General features: G+C 45.1%; 1 protein-coding gene across 4 annotated transcripts in view; it reads right to left on the minus strand.

The window, feature by feature from the left end:
• Window positions 1–26694, minus strand: part of LOC137570379 (adhesion G protein-coupled receptor F5-like) — a 271619-nt gene that overhangs the window by 244683 nt on the left and 242 nt on the right. For all 4 annotated transcript variants that reach the window (XM_068279056.1, XM_068279057.1, XM_068279064.1 and 1 more), the window contains exon 2: window positions 931–1046. In XM_068279056.1, the coding sequence (XP_068135157.1) occupies window positions 931–1046 (116 nt within the window). The remainder of the gene's footprint in view (window positions 1–930; window positions 1047–26694) is intronic.

Here is a 26694-nt window from a genome sequence, read left to right on the forward strand (position 1 = left end):
ATATGGATTGGAGAACTGCATAAGGGTACTATCCCTGGCGGACTTTTACACTGTACATCTACTTATCTGTTGACTAACAACACAGTGATCTCCTACACTATATCCTATACTACAACTGATTCTGAGGCTAACGGAGAGCTGCATAAGGGAACAATCCCTGGCGGACTTCTGCACTGTATATCCACTTACCTGTTGATTACCAACACAGTGATCTCCTAAGCTATATCCTATACTATTCTATACTACAACTGATTTTGAGGTTAACGGTCACGTAAACAGTATGTTTGATGGATGTCGTGATGCCTTGATGAGTTTCGCTTATGTATTATGATTGAAGAACAAAGAAGGGGCACCTGAGTTGGTGATTGTACTGAATATATTGTCTACCCAGGAACACTGCTACTCTGATGATGAGGAATACCTACTGCTATCTATGTACACTGCAATACTAGGGAAGTGTTCTGTCTGGATCTATGATACTATTTTGGATTGCTCAGGATTCTACATCTTTGTGCACTTCAGACATATACCTCTTTTTTGAATCTGAACTGTTTTTTGTGGTCCACACTACTTAGGCCTATTTTTTGCTGTGAGCTCCAGCTTTTCAAACTGTTTGACCTATTTATGATGCTAATAATCAAATGTTGGGCCCACAGGTCGATGATCATGTCCCCCAGGTTATTGGAGCTAGTGCTCTGGTTTTTATAAAGAATCAAGTTATTATATATTTTTATAATTTGTGATAAATAATTTATAGATTTTATAAGATACTTTTCTTCCTTTTCTTCAAGTGAGTAGTTATTAAGCTGTTGCTTATCTTTTAGAGCAGAAAGGAGGTTCTGAATTCCGGTCCACTTTAACACCTTTTAGTCTGTTTGCATGGGTGTTAAGTAACTAAGATATACAGAAAAAAAACTGATGTTCACTTACAATTGGAGTTATTTGGGGCTGAACATGTCTTTCTGATAAGCTTGTGAGTGCTGCCTGCGAAGTGAGACATACGAAGAAAAGGACGGTTGAAAGCCCGGCCATTTTGTTGTAGATTGCTGAAAAAAACAAAACAAGAAAATATTAAATGGATTTTGCGCTACTAAGTAGTGGTTGTTAGCAGTGCCGAAAGTCTCAGGGATGCTGTATCGAGAGTTAAAGAGAAACTCCAACCTAGAATTGAACTTTATCCCAATCAGTAGTTGATACCCCCTTTTACATGAGAAATATGATGCTTTTCACAAACAGACCATCAGGGGGCGCTGTATGACTGATTTTGTGCTGAAAGCCCTCCCACAAGAAGCTCTGAGTACCGCGGTACTCTGGGCAAACTGCCACAATGTAACAATGTTCACAGACAGGAATTAGCTGTTTACAGCTGTCTCTAACAGCCAAAACAGCTAGGAGCAGCTACATAACCTGCCCACAGTAAAAATGTCACCATGTAATAAATGTCAGAATGTAAATCGGGGAGAGGAAAGATTTTACAATGAGCAAACACTGACTAAATCATTTATACATAATTATGGTAAAAAATGAAGCACTTTTTTTACTACATTATTTTCACTGGAGTTCCTCTTTTAGGTGTCCATATTCAGTACAATATAAAGGTTTAATTTTCCCATTTATTCAACAAAAACGATCGAAATGGAATGAAAGTTCAAAAGAATCTTTTTTTCGATCAAGAAAATAGATTCGATTATCCAGTTTTTTCAATAAAAATCCGATCGGACATGTTGGAAAAATCTTTATATTAGATATAATGAAATAATCAAACAAAATTATTATTATTATGGTCACAGTTCGAGCAAAGGACTCGGCACTCAAAAAGCTGTGATCAGAAAAAAAACGCAACATGTTTTGGGCAGAGCCCATCCTCAGGAAGGGCTCTGCCCTGAAGATGTTGCATATTGTCCATTAACCCTTTAGCAGCCAATTTATTTAGAGGCTTGCAAGTGCTCCAGGCCCATTTATTTTAGTACATTTTTTTTTATTTCTTCTTTGTTACATTTACTTTCGCTTCTAATTAGTACTGCTGTAATGTGTATGTATGGCCACTTGTCACTAGGGGGCAGTGTGAGATAGTAACAGAGGACTTCTGCTTTCAGTTTCTATATTTTCTGCTAGTAGAGAGAGATCAAAGCATTCCAAGAATTTACAGCACAATGAATTCTGACGATTAAAGTCAAAAGCAGTGCACTCATCTCAAACAAGATGCCTCTATTGAAGCTGCTAATGGCGTAAGCTCTAATACAGCTTGTTGCCTAGTGCAGGTTTTTGAGTGTCATGTCCTTTGCTTGAAATGTGTCCATTGTTGAATAGGAGTGGTGTACCTGTTGGATACCTGGCAACAGCTGGCCGGATTGTTGGCAGTTCTTCCAGAGGAAGAGGTAGCTTTATTGTTCTGATACTTTCACTGCTGCGTGGAATGAATAGAATTTTAGGATTTAAATTAACTCCATCAATTATTTTAGCAACACTGAAACAAATACAAACTGGTTAAATCACTCCAGTCATCCAATCGGATATAGTAAATTGCATAAAACCAATAATGTCCTCCGTGTTTTCGCTATCAAGAGTTCCAGAAAAAAACATAAATCTTACAGTTTTGACAGCACTTGTCCACTCAGATAACTCTGTCCCAGATGTGAAGATACAGTCAGGTAGGTATAATGTTATCTGTTAATGGCTGGCTTTGGCTCCAGAGCTAGAAGTAAACAAGAAAGACTGCTGCTCATAGTGCATTACAGTGTAAACCAGCTCAATAACTTCACTCCACCACGTGATACTCTAAATCCCACGTGTCACACACACTGTGCCAGATTCACCCCCTTAAAGTGAATGGGAACCGCATTTAAAAAAAATGGGACAGATACTTACCCAAGGAGAGGGAAAGCTCTGGGTCCTATTGAACCTTCCGGCTCCTCTCCTGGTCCCGTCGTTCCAGTGCTGGCTCGCCCGGTAGCAGTATTTGACTAAATTAGTCAAATACTGCTTTAGCCGGCCGAAGGAGGCTTCAGAAGTCTTCAGGGAGCCCGAGTGCTCCTGAAGAAGGGCGGCCCTGTACTGCGCCTGCGCAAGCACGCTCTCTTGCACGCTCACGCCTGTGCAGTATGGAGCCGCACGTCTTCGGGAGGACACGGCTCCCAAAGACTTCCAAATACCCTTTCGGCGGGGGGTTGAAACGGGGGGGGGGGGGGGGGGTGTGAGCCAGCACAGGATAGAGAGCACCGAGAGAGGAGACGGAAGGCTCTATACAACCCAGAGCCTTCCCTCTCCTTAGGTAAGTATTTGCTTCATTTTTTTTTCAATGCGGTTTCCATTCACTTTAAAGAATGCCTTACATAAAATTTCAAAATGACGCCATGTGTGTGTGTGTGTGTGGGGAGGTGCGCATAGGCTTACCGCACCTCCCGTGGCCCGGCTCTGGCTCCATTTGCCCATTAAACCTCCCGTTGCCTACTTCCTGGTCAGTGTGGTTGACGCCCTTCGACCTGGACATACTGTGCAGTGCATGCACAGTATGTCATATTGGGCTGCCTGTGACCGCATTTGCCGGAGACCAGTGTACTACGCATGCTAGCGTCAGGACGTAACCTGGCGTGCGGGCTCCACCCCACAGGCAGCAAATACGCCAGTATGTATGGCTGACTGTGTCAACCAAGGAAGTAGGCAGCAGGAAGTTTACCTGGCAAACGGAGACAGACACCAGGCCACTGGAGGTGCAGTAAGCCTATGCGCAGCTCCCCACACATACACAGGGTGTCATTTTGAAATTTCAGGTAGGGCTAAGGTAGCCTTTAAGCATACAAGCTCACCAGATGTACTCCACCTCAAAGCCAGGTGGGTCTAGCGTTTATGTGAATCACAGACAGGGACACCGTCACATCAGATAAAAAGTGCATCTCTTTATTCCAGCTCCAACAAGTTATAATATAAAACATAAAACCAATCATTGCACAACACATTAAAATCAATTAGCTCCCTGCGCTGTCTAGCGCACTAATAAATGCTCAAGGTACAGCTCACTCATCAGCAGGAGAGCCGCACGGATCCGCTCTCTCCCTAGCGATGCTTGCTCGCTCATAACCAGACGATCTCGTCCTTACTTCCAGGTGATGTTAGACACATTTGGCACCGCTCTGCGCGTTTCATTCTTCTGCACTCATCAGGGGCTGATGTCACCAGTGCGTCTGGCTGTATTTAAAGTGTCCTAATAACTTGTCGGAGCTGGAATAAAGAACTGGACTTTTTATCTGATGTGACGGCATCCCTGTCTGTGATTTACACAAACGCTAGACCCACTTGGCTTTGAGGTGAAGTACATCTGGTGAGCTCATATGCTTAAAGGATACCTTAGCCTAGAGGCCTGCGCGGGTCCACTTTTTCATACCCGCACCCGACCCGCGACCCGCTTTCTGGTGAATTTGATACCCGCAACCCGACCCGCACCCGCAGAACCGCTACCCGCACCCGACCCGCGACCCGCAGGACCGCTACCCGACCCGCTACCCGCGACCCGCTTTTTTACATTTTCTTCTAAAGTGCACATTTAAAGTAACATTTAAAGTAAAGTAAGCAAAAGACACAGTCAGAATTAACATGTTTGCTTTCATGCTTTCACTACCCGCGACCCGCACCCGCAGACCGCCACCCGCAACCCTACCCGCACCCGCAACTCGCTACCCGCACCCGACCCACACCTGCAGCTTAAATCAATTCGGGTACCCGCACCCGACCCGCAATTCGGGTTACCCGCGGGTACCCGACCCGCTGCAGGCCTCTACCTTAGCCCCACCTGAAATTTGGAAATTTGATTGAGCTGGTTTAGACAGTAATGCACTATGTGCAGATGTGCAGCATATTTTCTGTTTGTTTTTAGCCATGGTATCGAAGTCAGTGATTCACAGATAACATTATACCTTCCTGACTGTATCTTTACATCTGGAACAAAGTTATTTGAGTTGAAGAATGCTGTCAAAACTTTATTATCCGGACTACAGCTGATGCAATGAATAATGAACTACAGGTAGTCCCCGGTTAATGAACGAGATAGGGACTGTAGGTTTGTTCTTAACCTGAATCTGTTCTTAAGTCAGAACACTGTGCCATCTCTGTCCCCTGTACCTTCTCTGTGCCTCCAGTGTCCGCCTCTGCGTCACCTCTACCCCCTCTACCCCCTGTAACTGCTTATACAAATTTAAAAGCCAATTTTTCTTGGAATTTTTTTAAATTGATTTTCTCAAAAACTACCTATTACAATTTGAAAACATTTTTTTGACTTGTTCCCACAGAATCACAAAATCCATGCCGTTGGCGTGTCGTCAGAGCACCCAAGCCTGAGACACCGAAGTACTCCCCTCCATCCCTCCCACCCCAGTCGTCACACACTGATTGCTATTAGACTTAGGCCACATACACACATCAGACCATAGTCTTTTGAAAATGAAAGATTACAGACCAATCTTACCCCCTTCCATGTAGTATGAGAGCCATACTCTACACAGTCTATTCTATGGAGCTGAACTCCCCATCAGACAGAAATCTGTGCAAGATGCTGCACACACAGATGCTGTACAGACACAAAAGATCAGTATCTGCAAAAGGTCTGTTCCTGCCAAAGATCCGTTCCTGCAAATTGCATTCATAGTCTATGAGATCTGCAGATCATCATACACACCTTGTTTAACTGACATTCATCTGCAGATCAGACAATCATCTGCAGATCTGAAAATCCATCCTGGTGGATCTGCAGATGAATGTCTGTTAAACAAGGTGTGTATGAGGATCTGCAGATATCATAGACTATGAATGCATTTTGCAGGAACGGATCTTTGGCAGGAACAGATCTTTTGCAGATACTGATCTTTTGAATGTCTACAGCATCTTTGTGTGCAGCATCTTGCAAAGATTTCTGTCTGATGGGGAGTTCAGCTTCATAGAATAGACTGTGTAGGTATGGCTCTCATACTACATGGAAGGGGGTAAAATTGGTCTGTGGTCTTTCATTTTCAAAAGACTATGGTCTGATGTGTGTATGAGCCTTAAGAGGTGCTCCAGGGCCCCCAACCCCCCAACACCTTAATCTCTAGTTATCTGGCTTGCAGGCAGTCACTGCCATGTATCCCCTTTTCTTATTTTTCCTATTTCTGTCTGTTTAAAACACAAAAGGAGAATGATAGCTGAGTTAGTTGTGCGCCTCTTCCTACACTGCGCCCTGAGGCTGGAGCCTCTCCAGCCTCTGCCTCGGCCCTGCGTGTCGTTCACAGTCAGGCGTTTATAAGTCGGGGACTACCTGTACAGATTTTTATGTAGGAGGTGGAAGAAACATACACATACAGGGCATTGAGAGACAGAAGGGGAAGATGGGAAAATATCACCTAGGACTAGGAGAAAACTAAAAGGAAAACTGTAATCAGAGAATATGGAGACTGCCATATTTATTTCCTTTTAAACCATTTAGCTATAGACCCTGAACAAGCATGCAGCAGATCAGGTGTTTCTGATATTGTCAGATCTGACAAGATTAGCTGCATGCTTGTTTCTGGTGTGATTCAGACAATACTACAGCCAAACAGATCAGCAGGATAGCCAGGCAACTGGTATTGTTTAAAAGGAAATAAATATGGCAGCCACCATATTCTTCTCACCACAGTTGTCCTTTAAGTTAAAGCGGTTTAAAACTCTGACAAAATATTGAACAAAAATGTGTTTTCCTACTTTTTATAACCCATACAATTATCATATTTGCTTTTGTGCACAAGTATTATAATTCATTTATAAATTATAACTTCCCAAAGTTCAGTTTATTTACTTTGAAAGCTGCTGGTGCATTTTATTCATAACTGTTGTAATTCTGTTTTAAATGCAGCCATCAGTGATTTCTGACCTGTGTTTCACTTCAGGACTCATTAGCATAAGTTTCTGCACAGCCAGAGAATGTTTACTTAATTGTATCAAGTAAAGAATGTATACAGAAGATAAGCTAATCACCAGTTTGGATGCAGCAGCCCCTGCAGGAGAAAAAGTCAGTCCTGTGAAGTAACCCTTTAAATGCTGTTTTACTAACAAAAAACATTGTGATAGTATATTATATGCTGTAAATAATCTTTTACAGCAAAGAAGAAATACTGGGTTATATTCCACTTTAATTGGATTGGGGCTAATGTCTGAAAATACTTTTCTTTACTGTAGAACCAGACTTATGAATCATTTTTTGGTGTTCCTGGATTATTTATTCCAGACATCTGACTATATTATATGTCCGAAATATCTTCTCCCAAAAGGATGTAGGGATGGTCAAGAATGCCGATTTCAATTCCGCTGAAATGACGATTCCCGGAAATGCCTGTTACCGATTCTGCAGAAATCCAAACTTCTGATACCAATTACAACGGAAATGTTATTTTGTGTCATTTTTGCTAATAATGTTATGTCATTTAAAAAAAAGTTGTTTTGCGGAATCCGTACTTGAAGTTCACAAACACTCGGTAGTACTGGACCAATCAGAGAATGCGGTAGTTTACTGCGGAAATCAGAATACCACAAAACTTTTAGACCAATCACAAGACTTGGATACTACCAAGTGTTACCAAGTCTTGTGACTGGTGTAAAATTTCCACGGTATTCTGATTTCCAGGGAAAAAGTCTTCAGCCTGTGATTGGTCCAATGCTTTCGTACTCTGTGATTGGGCTAAAAGTTCCGAGCTGCGGTAATGCGGTATTTCCGCAGAATACCAATTTCTGAGACCGATGTTCAATCATCGCTGTGGTAAACCCATTTCCGAATGTAAATGCCGAAGTTTCACTTCCACCAAATCCGAATGAGCATCTGTAATAGAACGCGGAAAAGCCGCCGTGTGTACTGACAGCAAGGCGGCTGATTCCGCGTCCAGCGCAGCAGTTTGCACGCAGCAGCGCGCGTATGGTGTGCCTGGGTCTGTTAGTTCACACAGATTGAGGAATACGCGCGCGCACTGAGAGGCAGAACCTTTATGGCAACCAAGGAGGGATCAGCTGACCAGGTTGGTCAGCTGACCTCAGAGCAGGTGACTATTGGTTGATCATTGATGGGTGGCGCCGGAGAGCGTCGCTCTATATATAGTTACTGCTGGTCAGTCTCAGGTTGTCTGCCGTTGCGAACACTTATGTGGAAGCACTCAGACCATAGTCAGATCCTACAGTGTGTTAGAACCAGGAGGACCTGGGAATTCACACTGAGCGAGATTACTTCTGTTATCATTGTGTTATACTTCAGACTAGTTCCAGGGTGTTGAGACCACGGACCTCACACCCAAGATTAGGGACTCTGTGTTATCATTGTGTTATACTTCAGACTAGTTCCAGGGTGTTGAGACCACGGACCTCACACCCGAGATTAGGGACTCTGTATTATCTTTGTGTTATACTCCAGACTAGTTCCAGGGTGTCGAGACCACGGACCTCACACCCAAGACTAGGGATACTGTGTTCCATCATATTATACTCCAGACTAGTTCCAGGGTGTTGAGACCACGGACCTCACACCCAAGACTAGGCATTGTTTTGATATCTGTTATGACCTATTGCATTTCTGACTATCCCTCTGCTTTCTGATTCGGTACCTACGCATATCTGATTATCTGTTGCCAACCCTGCCTGCCTTTGGGTACCGAATCAGCCTTCTGTCTCTGTACCTTGTCCGTGTGTTGCCGACCCGGCTTGCCCGACCTTGAGAGCTATCTCTCTCCATTAGAGATAGTCTCCAGACCTGCTAGTGACATCCACCTTTCAGGTGTCACTCACTCACAGGTCCTTCCTACTTTCAGCCTGGGGCTCCACCTCCTTGGAGGTCTCAGGCTGCTGGAAGGTTTTTGCACTTCCCAGAGGGCGGTATCACCCATACTGCCAAAGACCACCTACTCTTCGGGTGGTCCAACTCAAAGTCATTACTGTTGCACCAAACACTCACACTATATAGGTGTCCAGAGGTTAGTTATACTTGGATTATCAGTGATACTGCAGTTCACCAATAATCAGATTCTCTCTGTGTGCTGACACCGATCGTTACAGCATCCCTAACAGGACGGTACTAACTCGCACAAATATGTATTGGAGAGACCATTCTTTTAAAGAGAATCTGAAGTGAAAAAAAATGAGATAATGATTTGGATGTGTAGTACAGCTAAGAAATAGAACATTAGTGGCACATATGTGAGTCTCATATTGTTTCCAGTACTGGAAGTGTTAAAGAGACACTGAAGCTAAAAAAAAAAATATGATATAATGAATTGGTTCTGTAGTACGGATAATTACTAGAACATTACAAGCAAAGAAAATATCCAAATTTTTTATTTTCAGTTATATAGTCTTTTTTTATAACAAAGCATCATTCTCTAATATTTGCAGTTTCCCCACTACTCAGCATTCTGAATGATTTTTACAGAGCAGGCGGTGAACTTTTGACCTGTCCTGAACTGTTCTCTGCAGAAGAAAAAGTCTGACAGCTGTGATAATAAACCTCAGATAACAGAGCTCTCTGCGACTTTGAAAGTCGGGGAGCTGAATGGCTTGTTTTGCATAGATAACAACCAAAGTGTCTTAACTCTTCCTGTACTGGAAACCATATTAGACATATGTCTCTGCTCCCAATGTTCTATTTCTTAGCTGTACTACACATACAAATCATTATATCATAAAAAATTTTCCGCTTCAGTGTCTCTTTAAGAAACTTCAGTTTTTATCTATGCAAAAGAGCTTCTCTGAACTCTCTGACTAATTTAGTCAGAGAACAATGCTATTTTCTGAAGCACTTATCGCAACCTATCTCTCACTGTTTCTTGTTTGTTTACAGTTTTACTTCAGGAAAGTTCAAAGGGTCATTAGATCTGCTGTATTTCGTAGTTTAAAATACAGAGTCTAGTGTGTAAACTGTAAATATTAGAGAATGATGCAATGTTATTAGAAAAAAGCTATTTAAATGAAAATAAAGATATGAGAAACTCTTCTATGCTACTAATGTTCTATGAATTATCCGCACTTCACCTACAACTCAATATATCATAAGGTTTTTTTTGTTTCGTTTTTTCACTTTAAAAGAAGAGGTCTGAAAATCTTTAAATAAAAAATTCTATCTACAGTTGGAAATCTATACCATAAAGCTATTAACGTATAGTTCCTCTCCTGCGAAATACTACACCTTTTGAGGCAATGAGTGAACCAAAAAGATTTGTTCCAATCAATCAAAAAAATTTTTATTCAGTGCTTCCTCCCAATAGAATAAGGGCCCTTTTCCATTGATACAATTTAAAACACGTACAAATAGGAAGTACATTTCTTCCAGAGTAAAATGAGCCATAAATTACTTTTCTCCTATGTTGCTGTCACTTATAGTAGGTAGTAGAAATCTGACAGAACCGACAGGTTTTGGGCTAGTCCATCTCTTCATGGGGGATTCTCAGCATGGCCTTTATTCTTTATAAAGACATTCCCTGAAAATGATTAATACAAAGATGCTGGTCAGCCTCCCTGCTCGCTGCACACTAATTTGGGAGTTGAATGGAGCAACTGCCATTCACTAAGTGCTTTTAAAAATAAAGAAAACCCTGAGAACCCCCCTATGAGAAGATGGGCTAGTCCAAAACCTGTCGGTTCTCTCAGATTTCTACTACTTACTGTAAGTGCCAGCAACATAGGAGAAAAGTAATTTATGGCTAATTTTACTCTGGAAGAAACGTACTTCTTAATTGTATATGTTTACATGTATTTTAAATTTTAAAATTTTCGCCACAGAGGTCCTTTAAAAAAAAAAAAAAACTAAAAGCCCTAGATGTGAGCCCTTAAAATTATTTTGAGTATTTTCTTGCTTGCTGGTGGTTTAAAAGGCATTTTATTTACAAGTTGTCAAAATATCACCCATGAGCAAACTCACTGACTCTCGTATGGCTCCCCACCGTGAGTCAGTGATCAAAACGTGCAGCACAAATAACTGTGGAGCCAGATATCTGCCAATGACAATGCCGGGGCTCACTGCACTGGCGAACTGAGGGGGCTATTCCGGGTGTCTGGAACCTCCCCCCTGCACTGAGCTGTGTATTCAGCCAGGGAAGCCCGCATAATATAAACAGCCTCATTCTCCCTCCCTTCTTAATTCTGGTGCTTCCCTCCAGCTAATAGAATAAGAGAGGCAGCCCAGCTTCCCTCACAAGAAGATGCAGCCTGCAGTGAGAGAATGTTGATTATGGAGTCCTGGACTCTCCACAGCACAGAAGTGTCCTACATGATGAAATTAGAGTGCAGGCAAGCTGGTAAATATGCACAGCATGATGCAGAGCTTGCCTGGACTCAGGGTCTGTGGGCAAACATCTGTCTGGTCTCTCCCCATTGTTATAATGACTGCACGTGTGGGTAAGGTGTTTAACAAGCTGAAAAGTTTTTGACAGTCCCTAGACTCCAGGAGGGCTTCTTTCTGACTTGTGTGAGAGACTGACAGGGACAGGAGTCCGATTACAGGCAAGTAGCCTGTCTGATGTGGGACTGCAATACAGATAAGTTCTCTGCTTCATCTCAGGCTATTCTCAATTTCTCCACTCCTCTCTCTCTGGGCTAGTGCACGCCAAAATGACAATCGCAATCGCTAGCAATTTGTGAGTGTGATTTTGTGAAGTGATTTTCAGAGCGATTTTTTAATGAATTGCTCAAAAACATGCTACATGCAGTATACCTGCGATTTTGAAAAAATCACAACGCTGCTGTGGGAACACCCACATAGGGTAACATTAGTCAAGCGCTTTTCAAATCACTGTTGATTTGAAAACCGCTCAGAAGCACTCTTGGTGTGCACCAGCCTCCTTCATTCACCTTTGTTTCTCTCTTCCCCTAGAGCTGGCTGTGTGTTCTTGTCATACAGGAAAGCTAAATAAAAGTGCAATCCTGGTGAGGCAAATTATTATTATTTAGTATTTATATAGCGCCGCCATCTTCCGCAGATGCCAGTGGCGTAGCTAAAGAGCTATGGGCCCCGGTGCAAGTTTTACATGGGGCCCCCAAAGCACTCTATACATAACAAGTGATACAGCGCACCAAAACATGCAAAGGACAACCACAGTGTCAGGGTTGCAAGAAAGGGGATTGGGAACAGCTTGTTAAGGATTACTGCTATTCAAAGCATCTATAGAAGCGATTATTACAAGCACAGGACCAATAGAGAGCTAATACTGTGATAGAGGGTGGACCCTTCGGGGCCCCTCTGGCCCAAGGGCCCCGATGCGGTGGCTACCTCTGCACCCCCTATTGCTACGCCCCTGGCAGATGCATATATCCCTGCATCATATGGGTATCGCTTGCGCTATGTGACACTATGTAGCATATTCCACTGAATTGTTCAAACTAAGTCTATCTCCTGTTCCTCTCTTGGGGAGTTGTTCCAGCGCTGTACCCCGTTCACATTTGCTGCTACCAGAAGCCCTCAGAAACACTCGTGTCCTTGAGTACTTCCAAAGATAGGCAGCTCCGTAATACGCCAGCGCACTTTTGTGCATGGGCAGTATGGAGCCACCTGTATTCGGAAGCACTCGGGACATACGTGCTTCTGGACCTTTCAGGAACCCCCCCCTTAAAAATCCTGCGTTTGCCCCTGCACTGAATCCAGGGAGCCTCACCATTGTCATTGGCAGAGATTTGGCTTCACAGTTATTTGTGCTGCACGTTTTGATCACTGACTCACCAGGACCCATATGCAATTAACGTTTTCTCCTGAGTATTCACCTAGAGGATATTTTCACACCTCGTAAATAAAGTGTGTTTTAAGCCATCGGCAAGTGAAAAAATACTCAAAATAATTTGAATAGTACTTTGTCATCTACTTTTTGGTACTTTTTCAATTGTAGAGTGCAAAAAAGTTGTTTTAAACATTTTTGTATTTTTTTGAATCTTGTATTTTTAATTTGGGTTTACTTTAAGTTCCTATATGTATATCCTCGAGACAAGCTCGTTTTTTAGAAAACTGCGATACTGGAGCAAGACCAGCCAGTTTTAATTATTTAACAAGGTCAGAGGCATCGCCCCTTCTTCTGTACCTCCTAATTGAGGCCATTACCTATGCCTACCTACCTATACTGGGTCTCCTACCTATGCCTAGATAACTACTGGGGCACCTACCTATGCGTATCTACCTATACTGGGACACCTACCTATGCCTACCTACCTATACTGGGACTCCTACCTATGCCTAGCTAACTACTGGGGCACCTACCTATGCCTATTACCTATACTGGGACACCTACCTATGCCTAGCTATCTACTGGGACTCCTACCTATGCCTATCTACCTATACCGGGACACCTACCTATGCCTACCTACCTGTACTGGGACACCTACCTATGCCTATCTACCTATACTGGGACACCTACCTATGCCTACCTACCTATACTGGGGCACCTACCTATGCCTAGCTAACTACTGGGGCACCTACCTATGCCTATCTACGTATACTGGGACACCTACCTATGCCTACCTACCTATACTGGGGCACCTACCTATGCCTACCTACATACAAGAAGATAATAAGGTTGTTGCTTCATTGTGGACAGACCAAATTTGATCAGCTGGACAGTCACTGTTGTTCTATCATTGAGCTACCGCAGCCCGGTGACCATACGGGCTTGAAAATCGCCACGGCCTGCACTCTCGCCATGGTGCGCACCAGTCCAGCACGGCCATCAGTACGTTACACAGTGAGTTTGGTGTGTCAGTGTGAAGCAGTACTCTAATTACACTCCTTGATTGATGTATACACATGCAAGATGTTTTAAAGCACTTTAGGCCTGCAATTTAGCATTCGATGTGATTTCTGCCCTTAAAACGCTGCTTTGCGTCAAATCCAGATTTTTCCCCGGGACTTTTGGCATCTATCCCACTCATCCATGCAAAAACTTAAATGTGAGACCCCTTGAAACATCTTTTCCATCACTTTTGTGGCCAGCATAAATGTTTCTAGTTCGCCTCCCCATTGAAGTCTATTGCGGTTTGCGAAAGTTCACGCGAACCGAGCCTTAGTTCACGAACTAAAAATTGGAGGTTCGGGCCATCTCTAATTATGATTCCCAGTAAGAAAAAAGGACGTTTTTTTTTAAACTGGGAAATCGCAAAACAAATCGCATAAGTGTGCATTTGTGATTGAGTGTAAATCAGATCTCATTACTCTGTACAGGGCACCACAATTACTATGTTCATTATGGTGCCCTTCCGACTGGCAAAATCTATTACATATTATTATTTGGTATTTATTTGGTAAGACACAGAGGATTGATGAGATGCAAGAAAAAATCATTCAAAGAGGTTATCCTGAAGATATAGTCAAAGGGGCGAGATCTAGAGTATTTGAGGGCAGTGTTGGCTAAACATCATGTCAGTCAATTAAGATTTATGATTATTGAACAGGTTGGGCCCCTTAGGAGAGGAAGTGATAGAATAAAGAAATTGCTTTACAGAGAGGCATTCTGGATCAAAAAAGCTGGACACAATGGAACCGCAGGGATTAAATAGAAATTAGATTTGTTGCCATTTGTTTAATTTATTTGATCTTTTTTGGGGGTTCTGTTGTTCCATTGTGTCCAGCTTTGAATATGGTGTCATGTGATGACACTGTATTCACCGATAGGGTGAGTGTACCTATACTATAGCCTTTGTGGTGTGAGATCTCTATGTTATATCATATACCTATCCTTATCGCTGCCTTATTAGTTTTTACAAATATGTGATATGTTCTATGATATATGTATAGATGCTGCCCCCAACTTTATTCTCGCCAGTCTTCCTTCACTAACTGCTAACTAAATGTCCTCTGTGATGTATAATATATTGTTTCTAGAGGTTAAATGTTATTACATAGCGCTATATGGGGATGTCTTCTACCATTGGCGGTGGCTGCTGGCGCTTCCTCTATTTACATCACACAGCGCATGGTGGCGGATTACGCCGCCAGCGTCTGTGGTTGCTGGGGAGATGCAATGGGCGGGGCTTAGTCCCGCTCTATGCGTCACGCGGATTAATTCCCCATCAGGTCTGCCGTAGCGGCGGCCTGTTGGGAGTGGCTACCATGATGACCCAGCACTAGGGGGTGTGCCTGCCGCTGCTGACGTTGGTGAGGTAGGCGATGTGGGTGATGTGGAGGTTTGAATCCTCCAATAGCAGTTTTTAGCCTGCAGTTTCCCATTAAGTCCGCTTGAGGCGGGACCTTAGTGACTGGCTAGATGTCTATATAATGTTATGTGATTGGCTATTGACTGCTTTGGCTGGGGTATAAATTGTGATGTGAGTGCAGTATGTGTTTGAACATTGACAGCACAGCTTGATAAAGGGGCGGCTGCCCTGAAACGTTGCTTTGACTGCTGTAATGTACTTTCTGAGAAAATAAAAGAGCATATATTTATGGATGGTGCCAGTCATCGTGATTACTACTATTGAGTGACCTGGAGTGCAGCTAGGTATACCGTGGCACATCCGACTACTTCATATCGAGGAGTGCTCCACTATCTACAATTATAAGGTATTTGGTATTTATATAGCGCCGACATCTTCCACATCGCTGTACAAAGTATATTGTCTTGTCAATAACTGTCCCTCAGAAGAGCTCACACTCTTATTCCTACCATAGTGATATGTCTGTGTGTGTATCCTGTAGTGTATGTATCGTAGTCTATGGCCAATGTGTGAAGATGTCAGCACTATATAAATACTAAATTATAATAATAATTCCCAGAATACCTCCAGTGAATCCATGTTCTGAGCTGTGTGATAAGCAGATTTATCTGGCTGAGTAATAGCAGGAAGTTGTGAATCAGGATGATACCATTAATTGGCTAACTTAAAAACAGGGCAGGATTTACCATAAGGCAGTGTAGGCACGTGCCTACAGGCGCCAGATGATGGAAAGGCGGCTCACTGCCCTCCCCAAACTCCTCCCTTCCTTCTTCCCTATGCAGAGTCCTGATGAGAGTGTAAATGAGAGGTTACTCTCTTGGCATTCCACTGACCAGATCTCCCTTCAGTCGGGGGCACCTCTAGCTTCCTAATACTTTGGGGGAACCACTAGCTACCTAATACTGTGGTTCTTCTAGCTACTTAATATTGAGGGTACCTCTGGCTACCAAATGCTAAGGGGCACCATGTCAGTCAAGGAAAGTAAGGGAGAAGGGACAGCTGGGGCAGCCAGCACATTTGTGGTACAGTGCAGTTTGGTTGGTGTTGGTAGGTTCATGGGGGGCGGAGTCTAGGGTGCCAGGATATTTGTGCCTATAGGCTCCTGTGATAGAAATCCGGGCCTGCTTAAAAGTAAAAGAGTCAGACTTCTTCAGACTCTAATCCTGTATGCTAACTAGATATTAGAAACACACAGTTTATATACACTGAACATCAGAGGAAGGTACATAGAATAACAATAAATAGCATTTAGATGCCTAAATTACAATAGAACATCCAAAGGGGGTCTTGAAAGGATGCTTGCTAATATTTGACAAATAGATAAGACCCTTTGTTTACTCAAACCCACAAAATTTAGACTCAGGATGGCTCAGTGGGATTGTATTCTGAGTTCAAAAGTTAACTTAGAAGCATAATGGATGCAATATTTGTTTAGGCTGAAAAAAATAAATGTGGCATTAAATACCTTCAACATCATAATAATAATAATCTGAACATGTGTATAGCACTTTTCTCCTGTTGGACGCAAAGCGCTCAAAAGCTGCAGCCACTGGGACGCACTCAAGAGGCCACCCCGCAGTGTAAGGGAGTCTTGCCTTGAACTCCTTACTGTATAGGCACTGACCCTAGCCAGGATTAGAACCCTGGTCTCCCATGTCAAAGATGGAGCCCTTAACACTATCCTACCGATACAAGCATGTGCTATCCTTGTTCAGACCTATATCTACAGTTTGAACTAATGTACTGTATACATTTTGTCTCGACTCTCTCCTATTAATCTTTCCTTTTGTGATGTAAAGCCACCCTTTCGAACATTAACCAGAAGGTTCCTTAAAGGGAATGTCCAAGCAAAATAAAAAAAATGAGTTTCACTTACCTGGGGCTTCTACCAGCCCTATGCAGCCATCCTGTGCCCTTGAAGTCACTCACTGCTGCTCCAGTCCCCCGCTGGCAGCTTGCCGACCTCGGAGGTCGGCTGGACACATTGGGTACATTTTTACGCATTCCAGGTACTGCAGGAACATTAACACATACATTTTTACGCGTTACTGGTTCAATGCGTACATTTTTACGCATTGAACCAACAATGCGTAAAAATGTATGCGTTACTGTTCCTGCACTAGCGTGAATGCGTAAAAATGTACGCAATGCGTCCCGCCGACCTCCGAGGTCGGCAAGCTGCCAGCGGGGGACTGGAGCAGCAGTGAGTGACTTCGAGGGCGCAGGATGGCTGCATGGGGCTGGTAGAAGCCCCAGGTAAGTGAAACTCATTTTTTTATTTTGCTTGGACATTCCCTTTAAAGGACTTCTGAGGCGAAATACATAATCTATTTTTTACTCACCTGGGGCTTCTTCCAGCCCCTCGCAGACATCTCAGTCTCTCGCTGCAGCCCCGGTTCTCCTCTGAGTCCCTGCTAGCTGCCCGCAATGATGGTGACCTGTCAGCGGGGTTGGCTCTTCTGCACCTGTGTGGGCACTCCTGCTCGTGCATCCACGTCATCTGGCGAGTACTGCGCCTGTGTCGTAGTTGTGTGCAGGCACACTACGCGCCAGATGATGTGGACTAGTGTTGGGCGAACAGTGTTCGCCACTGTTCGGGTTCTGCAGAACATCACCCTGTTCGGGTGATGTTCGAGTTCGGCCGAACACCTGACGGTGCTCGGCCAAACCGTTCGGCCATATGGCCGAACTAAGAGCGCATGGCCGAACGTTCCCCGAACGTTCGGCTAGCGCTGTGATTGGCCGAACGGGTCACGTGGTTCGGACCCGAACGCGCTCTGATTGGCCGAACGGTCACGTGGTTCGGGTAAATAAATACCCGAACCACGTCATATCTCCGCCATTTGTCTGTGGGTTTAGCTTTGGGTAGGCAGGCAGGGTAGTTCGCGCTCCAGCCACGCTAGCCAGGGTCCCCCCTGTCATTGTGTCACTGCTGGGAACAGTAGTACACCGCTTGCTCAGCCACACTATATAGCATTCTGTTTACTGCCACTCTGTGTACCTCGCTCAGCCACACTATATAGCATTCTGTTTACTGCCACTCTGTGTCTGCTGGGAATAGTAGTACACCGCTTGCTCAGCCACACTATATAGCATTCTGTTTACTGCCACTCTGTGTACCTCGCTCAGCCACACTATATAGCATTCTGTTTACTGCCACTCTGTGTCTGCTGGGAATAGTGGTACACCGCTCGCTCAGCCACACTATATAGCATTCTGTTCACTGTTCTGTGTCTGCTTGGAATAGTGGTACACCGCTCGCTCAGCCACACTATATAGCATTCTGTTTACTGTTCTGTGTCTGCTGGGAATAGTGGTACACCGCTCGCTCAGCCACACTATATAGCATTCTGTTTACTGTTCTGTGTCTGCTGGGAATAGTGGTACACCGCTCGCTCAGCCACACTATATAGCATTCTGTGCACTGTTCTGTGTCTGCTGGGAATAGTGGTACACCGCTCGCTCAGCCACACTATATAGCATTCTGTTCACTGTTCTGTGTCTGCTGGGAATAGTGGTACACCGCTCGCTCAGCCACACTATATAGCATTCTGTTTACTGTTCTGTGTCTGCTGGGAATAGTGGTACACCGCTCGCTCATCCACACTATATAGCATTCTGTTCACTGTTCTGTGTCTGCTGGGAATAGTGGTACACCGCCCGCTCAGCCACACTATATAGCATTCTGTTCACTGTTCTGTGTCTGCTGGGAATAGTGGTACACCGCTCGCTCAGCCACACTATATAGCATTCTGTTCACTGTTCTGTGTCTGCTGGGAACAGTAGTACACCGCTCGCTCAGCCAGAGTATATAGCATTGTGTTTACTGCCACTCTGTGTACACCGCTCAGCCAGACTATATACCATTGTTTACTGACACTCTGTGTACACCGCTCAGCCAGACTATATACCATTGTTTACTGACACTCTGTGTACACCGCTCAGCCAGACTATATACCATTGTTTACTGCCACTCTGATTCTGCTGGGAACAGTAGTACACCGCTCGCTCAGCCAGACTATATAGCATTGTGTTTACTGCCACTCTGTGTACACCGCTCAGCCAGACTATATACCATTGTTTACTGACACTCTGTGTACACCGCTCAGCCAGACTATATACCATTGTTTACTGAAACTCTGTGTACACCGCTCAGCCAGACTATATACCATTGTTTACTGCCACTCTGATTCTGCTGGGAACAGTAGTACACCGCTCGCTCAGCCAGACTATATACCATTGTTTACTGACACTATATAGCAGACTATATAGCATTGTGTGTACACCGCTCAGCCAGACTATATACCATTGTTTACTGACACTCTGTGTACACCGCTCAGCCAGACTATATACCATTGTTTACTGCCACTCTGATTCTGCTGGGAACAGTAGTACACCGCTCGCTCAGCCAGACTATATACCATTGTTTACTGACACTCTGTGTACACCGCTCAGCCAGACTATATACCATTGTTTACTGCCACTCTGATTCTGCTGGGAACAGTAGTACACCGCTCGCTCAGCCAGACTATATACCATTGTTTACTGACACTCTGTGTACACCGCTCAGCCAGACTATATACCATTGTTTACTGCCACTCTGATTCTGCTGGGAACAGTAGTACACCGCTCGCTCAGCCAGACTATATACCATTGTTTACTGACACTATATAGCAGACTATATAGCATTGTGTGTACACCGCTCAGCCAGACTATATACCATTGTTTACTGACACTCTGTGTACACCGCTCAGCCAGACTATATACCATTGTTTACTGCCACTCTGATTCTGCTGGGAACAGTAGTACACCGCTCGCTCAGCCAGACTATATACCATTGTTTACTGACACTCTGTGTACACCGCTCAGCCAGACTATATACCATTGTTTACTGCCACTCTGATTCTGCTGGGAACAGTAGTACACCGCTCGCTCAGCCAGACTATATAGCATTGTGTTTACTGCCACTCTGTGTACACCGCTCAGCCACACTATATAGCATTGCGTACTCTGCCAGTCAGTGTGTATATTGCTGGGATCAGTAATACTCCACTCACCGTCAACCACTATATGAGCTCAACATGAGTTCCCCAGAGACCTCCGCTGTGAGCAGCACTCCCAACAACAGCAACAGCCAACGCCCCACGCAAGCTATAACATCCACCCCAGCAGCCAGTGGTCAGCAGCAGCCCTCCCCGGAGGAGAACGTTGTGTCCATCAGTCCGTCGCCAGAGCGATTAATGAGGGCTGCCATTGAGGAGATGATGGGGCCTGATGTGGAGGAGGAGGTCTGGCTCAGGCCAGCATCCCAAGTTAATGTTGAGGACGATGAGGGGTCTGTGTCTGGGGATGTTGGGGTGGCAGAGGTGGTGGGTGGGTCAGACTCAGGAGAAGAGTTGTATGATGAGGATGATGATCGGGACCATCTGTATGTGCCTCAGAGTCCGACCCCGGAAAACATGTTGTATCGTGTGTTTAGGTACTAAAATCTGCGTTCCCTCCCAGTAGTGTTGGGCGAACAGTGTTTGCCACTGTTCGGGTTCTGCAGAACATCACCCTGTTCGGGGTGACTATATAGCAGACTATATAGCATTGTGTTTAATGCCACTCTGTGTACACGGCTCAGCCACACTATATAGCATTGTGTTTACTTCCACTCTGTGTCTGCTGGGAACAGTAGTACACCGCTCACCCGCCACTGTATAGCATTGTGCTCTGTGTCACTGCTGACAATAGTGGTACACCGCTCACCCACCACTGTATAGCATTTCTGTACTGCCACTGTACTGCTGCCAGTCAGCGTGTACTTTAAGGATAAGTGAAATGAGGAAGAAATCCGGTGAAAGAGGGAGGGGCAAGGGAAGAGGTGTTTCCCCTGACGGTTCACGTACAGGCCACAGGGGAGCACCCAAGAAAACCCACTCAATACTGCCCATGTTGTCCAGGACAACAACCCTCACAGATCCAAAAGAACAGGACCAGATAATTACTTGGATGACCTCTCAAGCGTCCAGCAGTGGGTTAAGCAGCACCAGCACATCACGCACGAGGTCCGAGTCCTCAGCCAGTTAAAGTCTGGGCTTTCTTTGAAGACTGCACTGAGGATGTTACCATGGCGATTTGCAAGGTGTGCAAGACCCGCCTGAGCAGGGGGAAAAGTATTAACAACCTCTCCACCACCAGCATGAGCCGCCACATTCTATCCAAACATCCCACTCTGTGGGCAAACGCGGCAGGACAGGGTACCACCAGCAACACTGCCTCCCTTGGGTTCACCAGACTCACCACCAGACCCGCCTCAGCAGCAGCAGTAGCCCAGCCATTGCGTGGTTCACAACATTCACAAACATCAGACGATGCTGACACTGTCACTTTCCGGACTAGTGCTCTTGAGGTCTCCCAGTGTTCATCAAACACAACAACCAACAGCCCTTCGGTGTGCAGCGCTACGGTTGAGTTGTCTGTCTCTGAGATGTTTGAGCACAAGAGGAAATTGCCAGCAAATGACCCCCGGGCCGTGGCAGTAACAGCCAGCCAGCATAGCCAAGCTTCTGGCCTGCGAAATGCTGCCATATCGAGTGGTGGAGACAAACAGCTTCAAGGGCATGATGTCAGTGGCCATCCCACGTTACGTTGTTCCCAGCCGCTACCACTTTGCGCGCTCTGCAGTGCCTGAGTTGCATGAGCACGTGGTCAGCTAAATAACCCGAAGCTTGAAGAATGCCGTTGCCTGCAAGGTTCACCTCACCACTGACACCTGGACGAGTGCGTTCGGCCAGGGTCGATACATCTCCCTTACCGCGCACTGGGTGAACCTTGTGGAGCCTGGCAGCGATTCCTCACCTGCTACGGCGCGGGTGTTGCCCACGCCGCAAACAGCTGGATAACAACAGCAGCACCTACCTCTCTGACTCCTTCTCCTCCAACGCATCTCAAAGCTGTACCTCATCCGGAAATGCTAACCCAGCACCAGCAGCAGTAGGATCGTGGAAGCAGTGCAGCACAGCTGTTGGCATGCGTCAGCAAGCGTTGCTGAAGCTGATCTGCCTTGGGGATAAGCAGCACACAGGGGAGGAAATTTGGAGGGGAATAAAGGAACAGACGGATTTGTGGCTGGCACCGCTGGACCTGAAACCGGGCATGAAGCTAGACACCTGGCACGAACTGGCAATGTACGCAATAGAGGTGCTGGCTTGCCCGGCAGCCAGCGTTATGTCGGAACGCTGTTTCAGTGCTGCCGGAGGCATCATCACAGATCGGCGTATCCGCCTCTCCACAGAAAATGCAGACCGTCTGACTCAAATTAAAATGAATCAATCCTGGATTGGAAACGACTACGCAACACTCCTGGACCCCAACCAAGTAACATGACCGATGAACATCTGGGATGGTTTAGCGTTTCCGGTCCCTGTTTATTGAACCTCTCATCTGTATTACATTTATGACTGCATGGCGGCAAAAAGCATTGCTGCTATATCCGCACGCTTTTTGTCCTCATGCAAGGCCTGGGTTGTTGTGTCTCACAAAGCGTGGCCTTCTCCTCCTGCGCCTCCTCCTGTTCCATCACGTGTGCTGCTGCTGCTGCTGCTGCTGCTGCTGCTGGGTTACCGTTGCCGGTCCCTGTTTATGGAACCTCTTATCTTTATTACATTTATGACTACATGGCGGTACAAAGCATGCTATCCGCACGCTTTTTGTCCTCATGCAAGGCCTGGGTTGTTGTGTCTCAAAGCGTGGCCTTCTCCTCCTGCGCCTCCTCCTGTTCCATCACGTGTGCTGCTGCTGCTGCTGCTGCTGCTGCTGGGTTACCGTTGCCGCGTGGTCCCTGTTTATGGAACCTCTTATCTTTATTACATTTATGACTACATGGCGGTACAAAGCATGCTATCCGCACGCTTTTTGTCCTCATGCAAGGCCTGGGTTGTTGTGTCTCACAAAGCGTGGCCTTCTCCTCCTGCGCCTCCTCCTGTTCCATCACGTGTGCTGCTGCTGCTGCTGCTGCTGCTGGGTTACCGTTGCCGCGTGGTCCCTGTTTATTGAACCTCTTATCTTTATTACATTTATGACTACATGGCGGTACAAAGCATGCTATCCGCACGCTTTTTGTCCTCATGCAAGGCCTGGGTTGTTGTGTCTCACAAAGCGTGGCCTTCTCCTCCTGCGCCTCCTCCTGTTCCATCACGTGTGCTGCTGCTGCTGCTGCTGCTGCTGCTGGGTTACCGTTGCCGGTCCCTGTTTATGGAACCTCTTATCTTTATTACATTTATGACTACATGGCGGTACAAAGCATGCTATCCGCACGCTTTTTGTCCTCATGCAAGGCCTGGGTTGTTGTGTCTCACAAAGCGTGGCCTTCTCCTCCTGCGCCTCCTCCTGTTCCATCACGTGTGCTGCTGCTGGGTTAGCGTTGCCGCGTGGTCCCTGTTTATTGAACCACTTATCTTTATTACATTTATGACTGCATGGTGGTACAAAGCATGCTATCCGCACGCTTCTTGTCCTCATGCAAGGCCTGGGTTGTTGTGTCTCAAAGCGTGGCCTTCTCCTCCTGCGCCACCCTCCTCCTGTTCCATCACGTGTGCTGCTGCTGGGTTAGCATTACCGGTCCCTTTTCCTGGAACCTCTTATATGTATTACATTTATGACTGCATGCCGACAAAAAGCATGTTACCTGTGCAAAGAAAACAGACATTTCCCGCATTTAAAAGACAGTTTTCCCTTTGAAACTTTAAAATCGATTTTCTCAAAAACTATAAGCTCTTTTTGCTAAATTTTTTTTTCCTCTTGTACCCACTCCCAAGGTGCACATACCCTGTAAATTTGGGGTATGTAGCATGTAAGGAGGCTTTACAAACCACAAAAGTTCGGGTCCCCATTGACTTCCATTATGTTCGGAGTTCGGGTCGAACACCCGAACATCGCGGCCATGTTCGGCCTGTTCGGCCCGAACCCGAACATCTAGATGTTCGCCCAACACTAATGTGGACGCACGGGCAGGTGCAGAAGAACTGACCCAGGCAGCGGGAAGCCATCATTGTGGCCGGCCAGTGGGGACACCGAAGAGGAGCGAAGCTGCAGCGAGAGACTGAGATGGCTGCAAGGGGCTGGAAGAAGGCCCAGGTGAGTAAAAAATAGATTATATATTTCGCCTCGGAAGTCCTTTAAAGGACTTCTAAAGCCTGTCAAAAAACAGTTGAAGTTGAGATTATTTCAGCCCCCTGCAGTCATCCTGTGCCTGCACCTCCTTCTGTGTCCCTCCAGCCAGCTGTGGGGACCCCCTAAAAACACGGCAGCGTTCCGCACATGCGCAGCACGAGGAAATCATTACTGTGCATGCGCAGAACTCACCTGGCGAAAGGAGCACGATCAGGGTGCGTGTGTCTCGCGCCCGCGCATGCACAGTAGCCTCCGACTGGCTGCAGCTGGCCAGCTGGGAGGGGGTTGCCGATGCTCACTGGAGGGTCTTGGAAGGATGGCGCGGGCACAGGATGACTGCAGGGGGCTGCAAAAGCACCAGATAAATTCAACTGGTTTTTTTTTTTTTTTTTTTTTACAGTATCCCTTTAAACTATGTTCTTGAGAGCAAAATTACACCTTACTTAGGGCCTGATTCACAAAGCGGTGCAAAGTGTTTGCACGCCTGTGAAAAACCCTTTATCATGCCTAAACTTAGTCTAGGCGTGATCTGAAGGAATTCGCGCCAACTCCCGCGCGCAAAGTTTTGCGCGCGCAGCGCCCATTAAACCCTATGGGACTTTGCGCGCGCGCGCGCGCAAAACTTTACGTGCGGAAGCTTCGCGCGAATTATAGCACAAAGCGGTGATAACTTTGCTAGTGCAAAGGTTATCACGCCTAAAGTCTTTTAGGCGTGATAACTGAGTTATCACCACTATGGCCTCGATTCATCAACACTTAGCAAATTTGTTAACAACAGTTTGGTAAAATACCGAATTTGTTAACTTCATTTCAGGATTCATCAAATTTATCTACAGCTGTTAGCGAACATTCGGTAACGATTCGGTAACGATTCGCTAAAACGGAATAAAGTGCAATTCATGAAAAAGAAAGTGGGCGTGGTTTAGCGTTACATTTAGGATTAGTTATCTCCTTCACTGCTCTGTCGTTATTCCTGTCAGATCATTGCTGACAGAGAAGATGGAGCCATTTGAAGTGGTTATGTATCAGCTGAGAGTGATTCAAAGGCGCAGAAGGGCAAGAATAAGGTCTGCAACCATATAAATTTGTAAGAGAATAGATTTATTTGCTATAACACGACATCTGCATTTCTCTTGAATCATCTTGTAAGAGAACACAGGCAGTGTCAGGGTTCACTAATTTGCTAGCTGCACTATATTTTTTTTAGAAAAGGCTCCTATCAAATTGTGGGATTGTCCCAACCACTTTCAGAATCCTGGTCCAGGTGTAAAGCCCTATTCAGAATGTTGCTACGTAGTGCTCAAAGGACTGCCTTTTACCCACAATTCTATGGGAATCTTATGGCCTTGTGTTAAAGTACCACTGTAAAATGGAAATATCGACACGTTACCGAATGGTTACCGAATTGTTATCGAATTCACAACGAATGAGGAAAAACCTTGATGAATACAACTAGAAATCGCTAAACTTCGAATTCGGTAATTTAACAAACTGGAAAAAGTTATCTCAAAGAGAATGATGAATCGAGGCCTTTGTGAATCAGGCCCATAGGCCTCGATTCATCAACACTTAGCAAATTTGTTAACAACAGTTTGGTAAAATACCGAATTTGTTAACTTCATTTCAGGATTCATCAAAGTTATCTACAGCTGTTAGCGAACATTCGTTAACGATTCGGTAACGATTCGCTAAAACGGAAGAAAGTGCAATTCATGAAAAAGAAAGTGGGCGTGGTTTAGCGTTACATTTAGGATTAGTTATCTCCTTCACTGCTCTGTCGTTATTCCTGTCAGATCATTGCTGACAGAGAAGATGGAGCCATTTGAAGTGGTTATGTATCAGCTGAGAGTGATTCAAAGGCGCAGAAGGGCAAGAATAAGGTCTGCAACCATATAAATTTGTAAGAGAATAGATTTATTTGCTATAACAGGACATCTGCATTTCTCTTGAATCATCTTGTAAGAGAACACAGGCAGTGCCAGGGTTAACTAATTTTGCTAGCTGCACTATAATTTTTTAGAAAAGGCTCCTATCAAATTGTGGGATTGTCCCAACCACTTCCAGAATCCTGGTCCAGGTGTAAAGCCCTATTCAGAATGTTGCTACGTAGTGCTCAAAGGACTGCCTTTTACCCACAATTCCATGGGAATCTTATGGCCTTGTGTTAAATTACCGCTGTAAAATGGAAATATCGACACGTTACCGAATGTTTACCGAATTGTTATCGAATTCACACCGAATGCCGAAAAATCTTGATGAATACAACTAGAAATCGCTAAACTTCGAATTCGGTAATTTAACAAACTGGAAAAAGTTATCTCAAAGACAATGATGAATCGAGGCCATAGTCTTCTGCATGTCCATAGTCTC

Source organism: Hyperolius riggenbachi, chromosome 4 (genome assembly GCF_040937935.1).
Source record: "Hyperolius riggenbachi isolate aHypRig1 chromosome 4, aHypRig1.pri, whole genome shotgun sequence".
In the NCBI taxonomy this organism is placed as follows: domain Eukaryota; kingdom Metazoa; phylum Chordata; class Amphibia; order Anura; family Hyperoliidae; genus Hyperolius; species Hyperolius riggenbachi.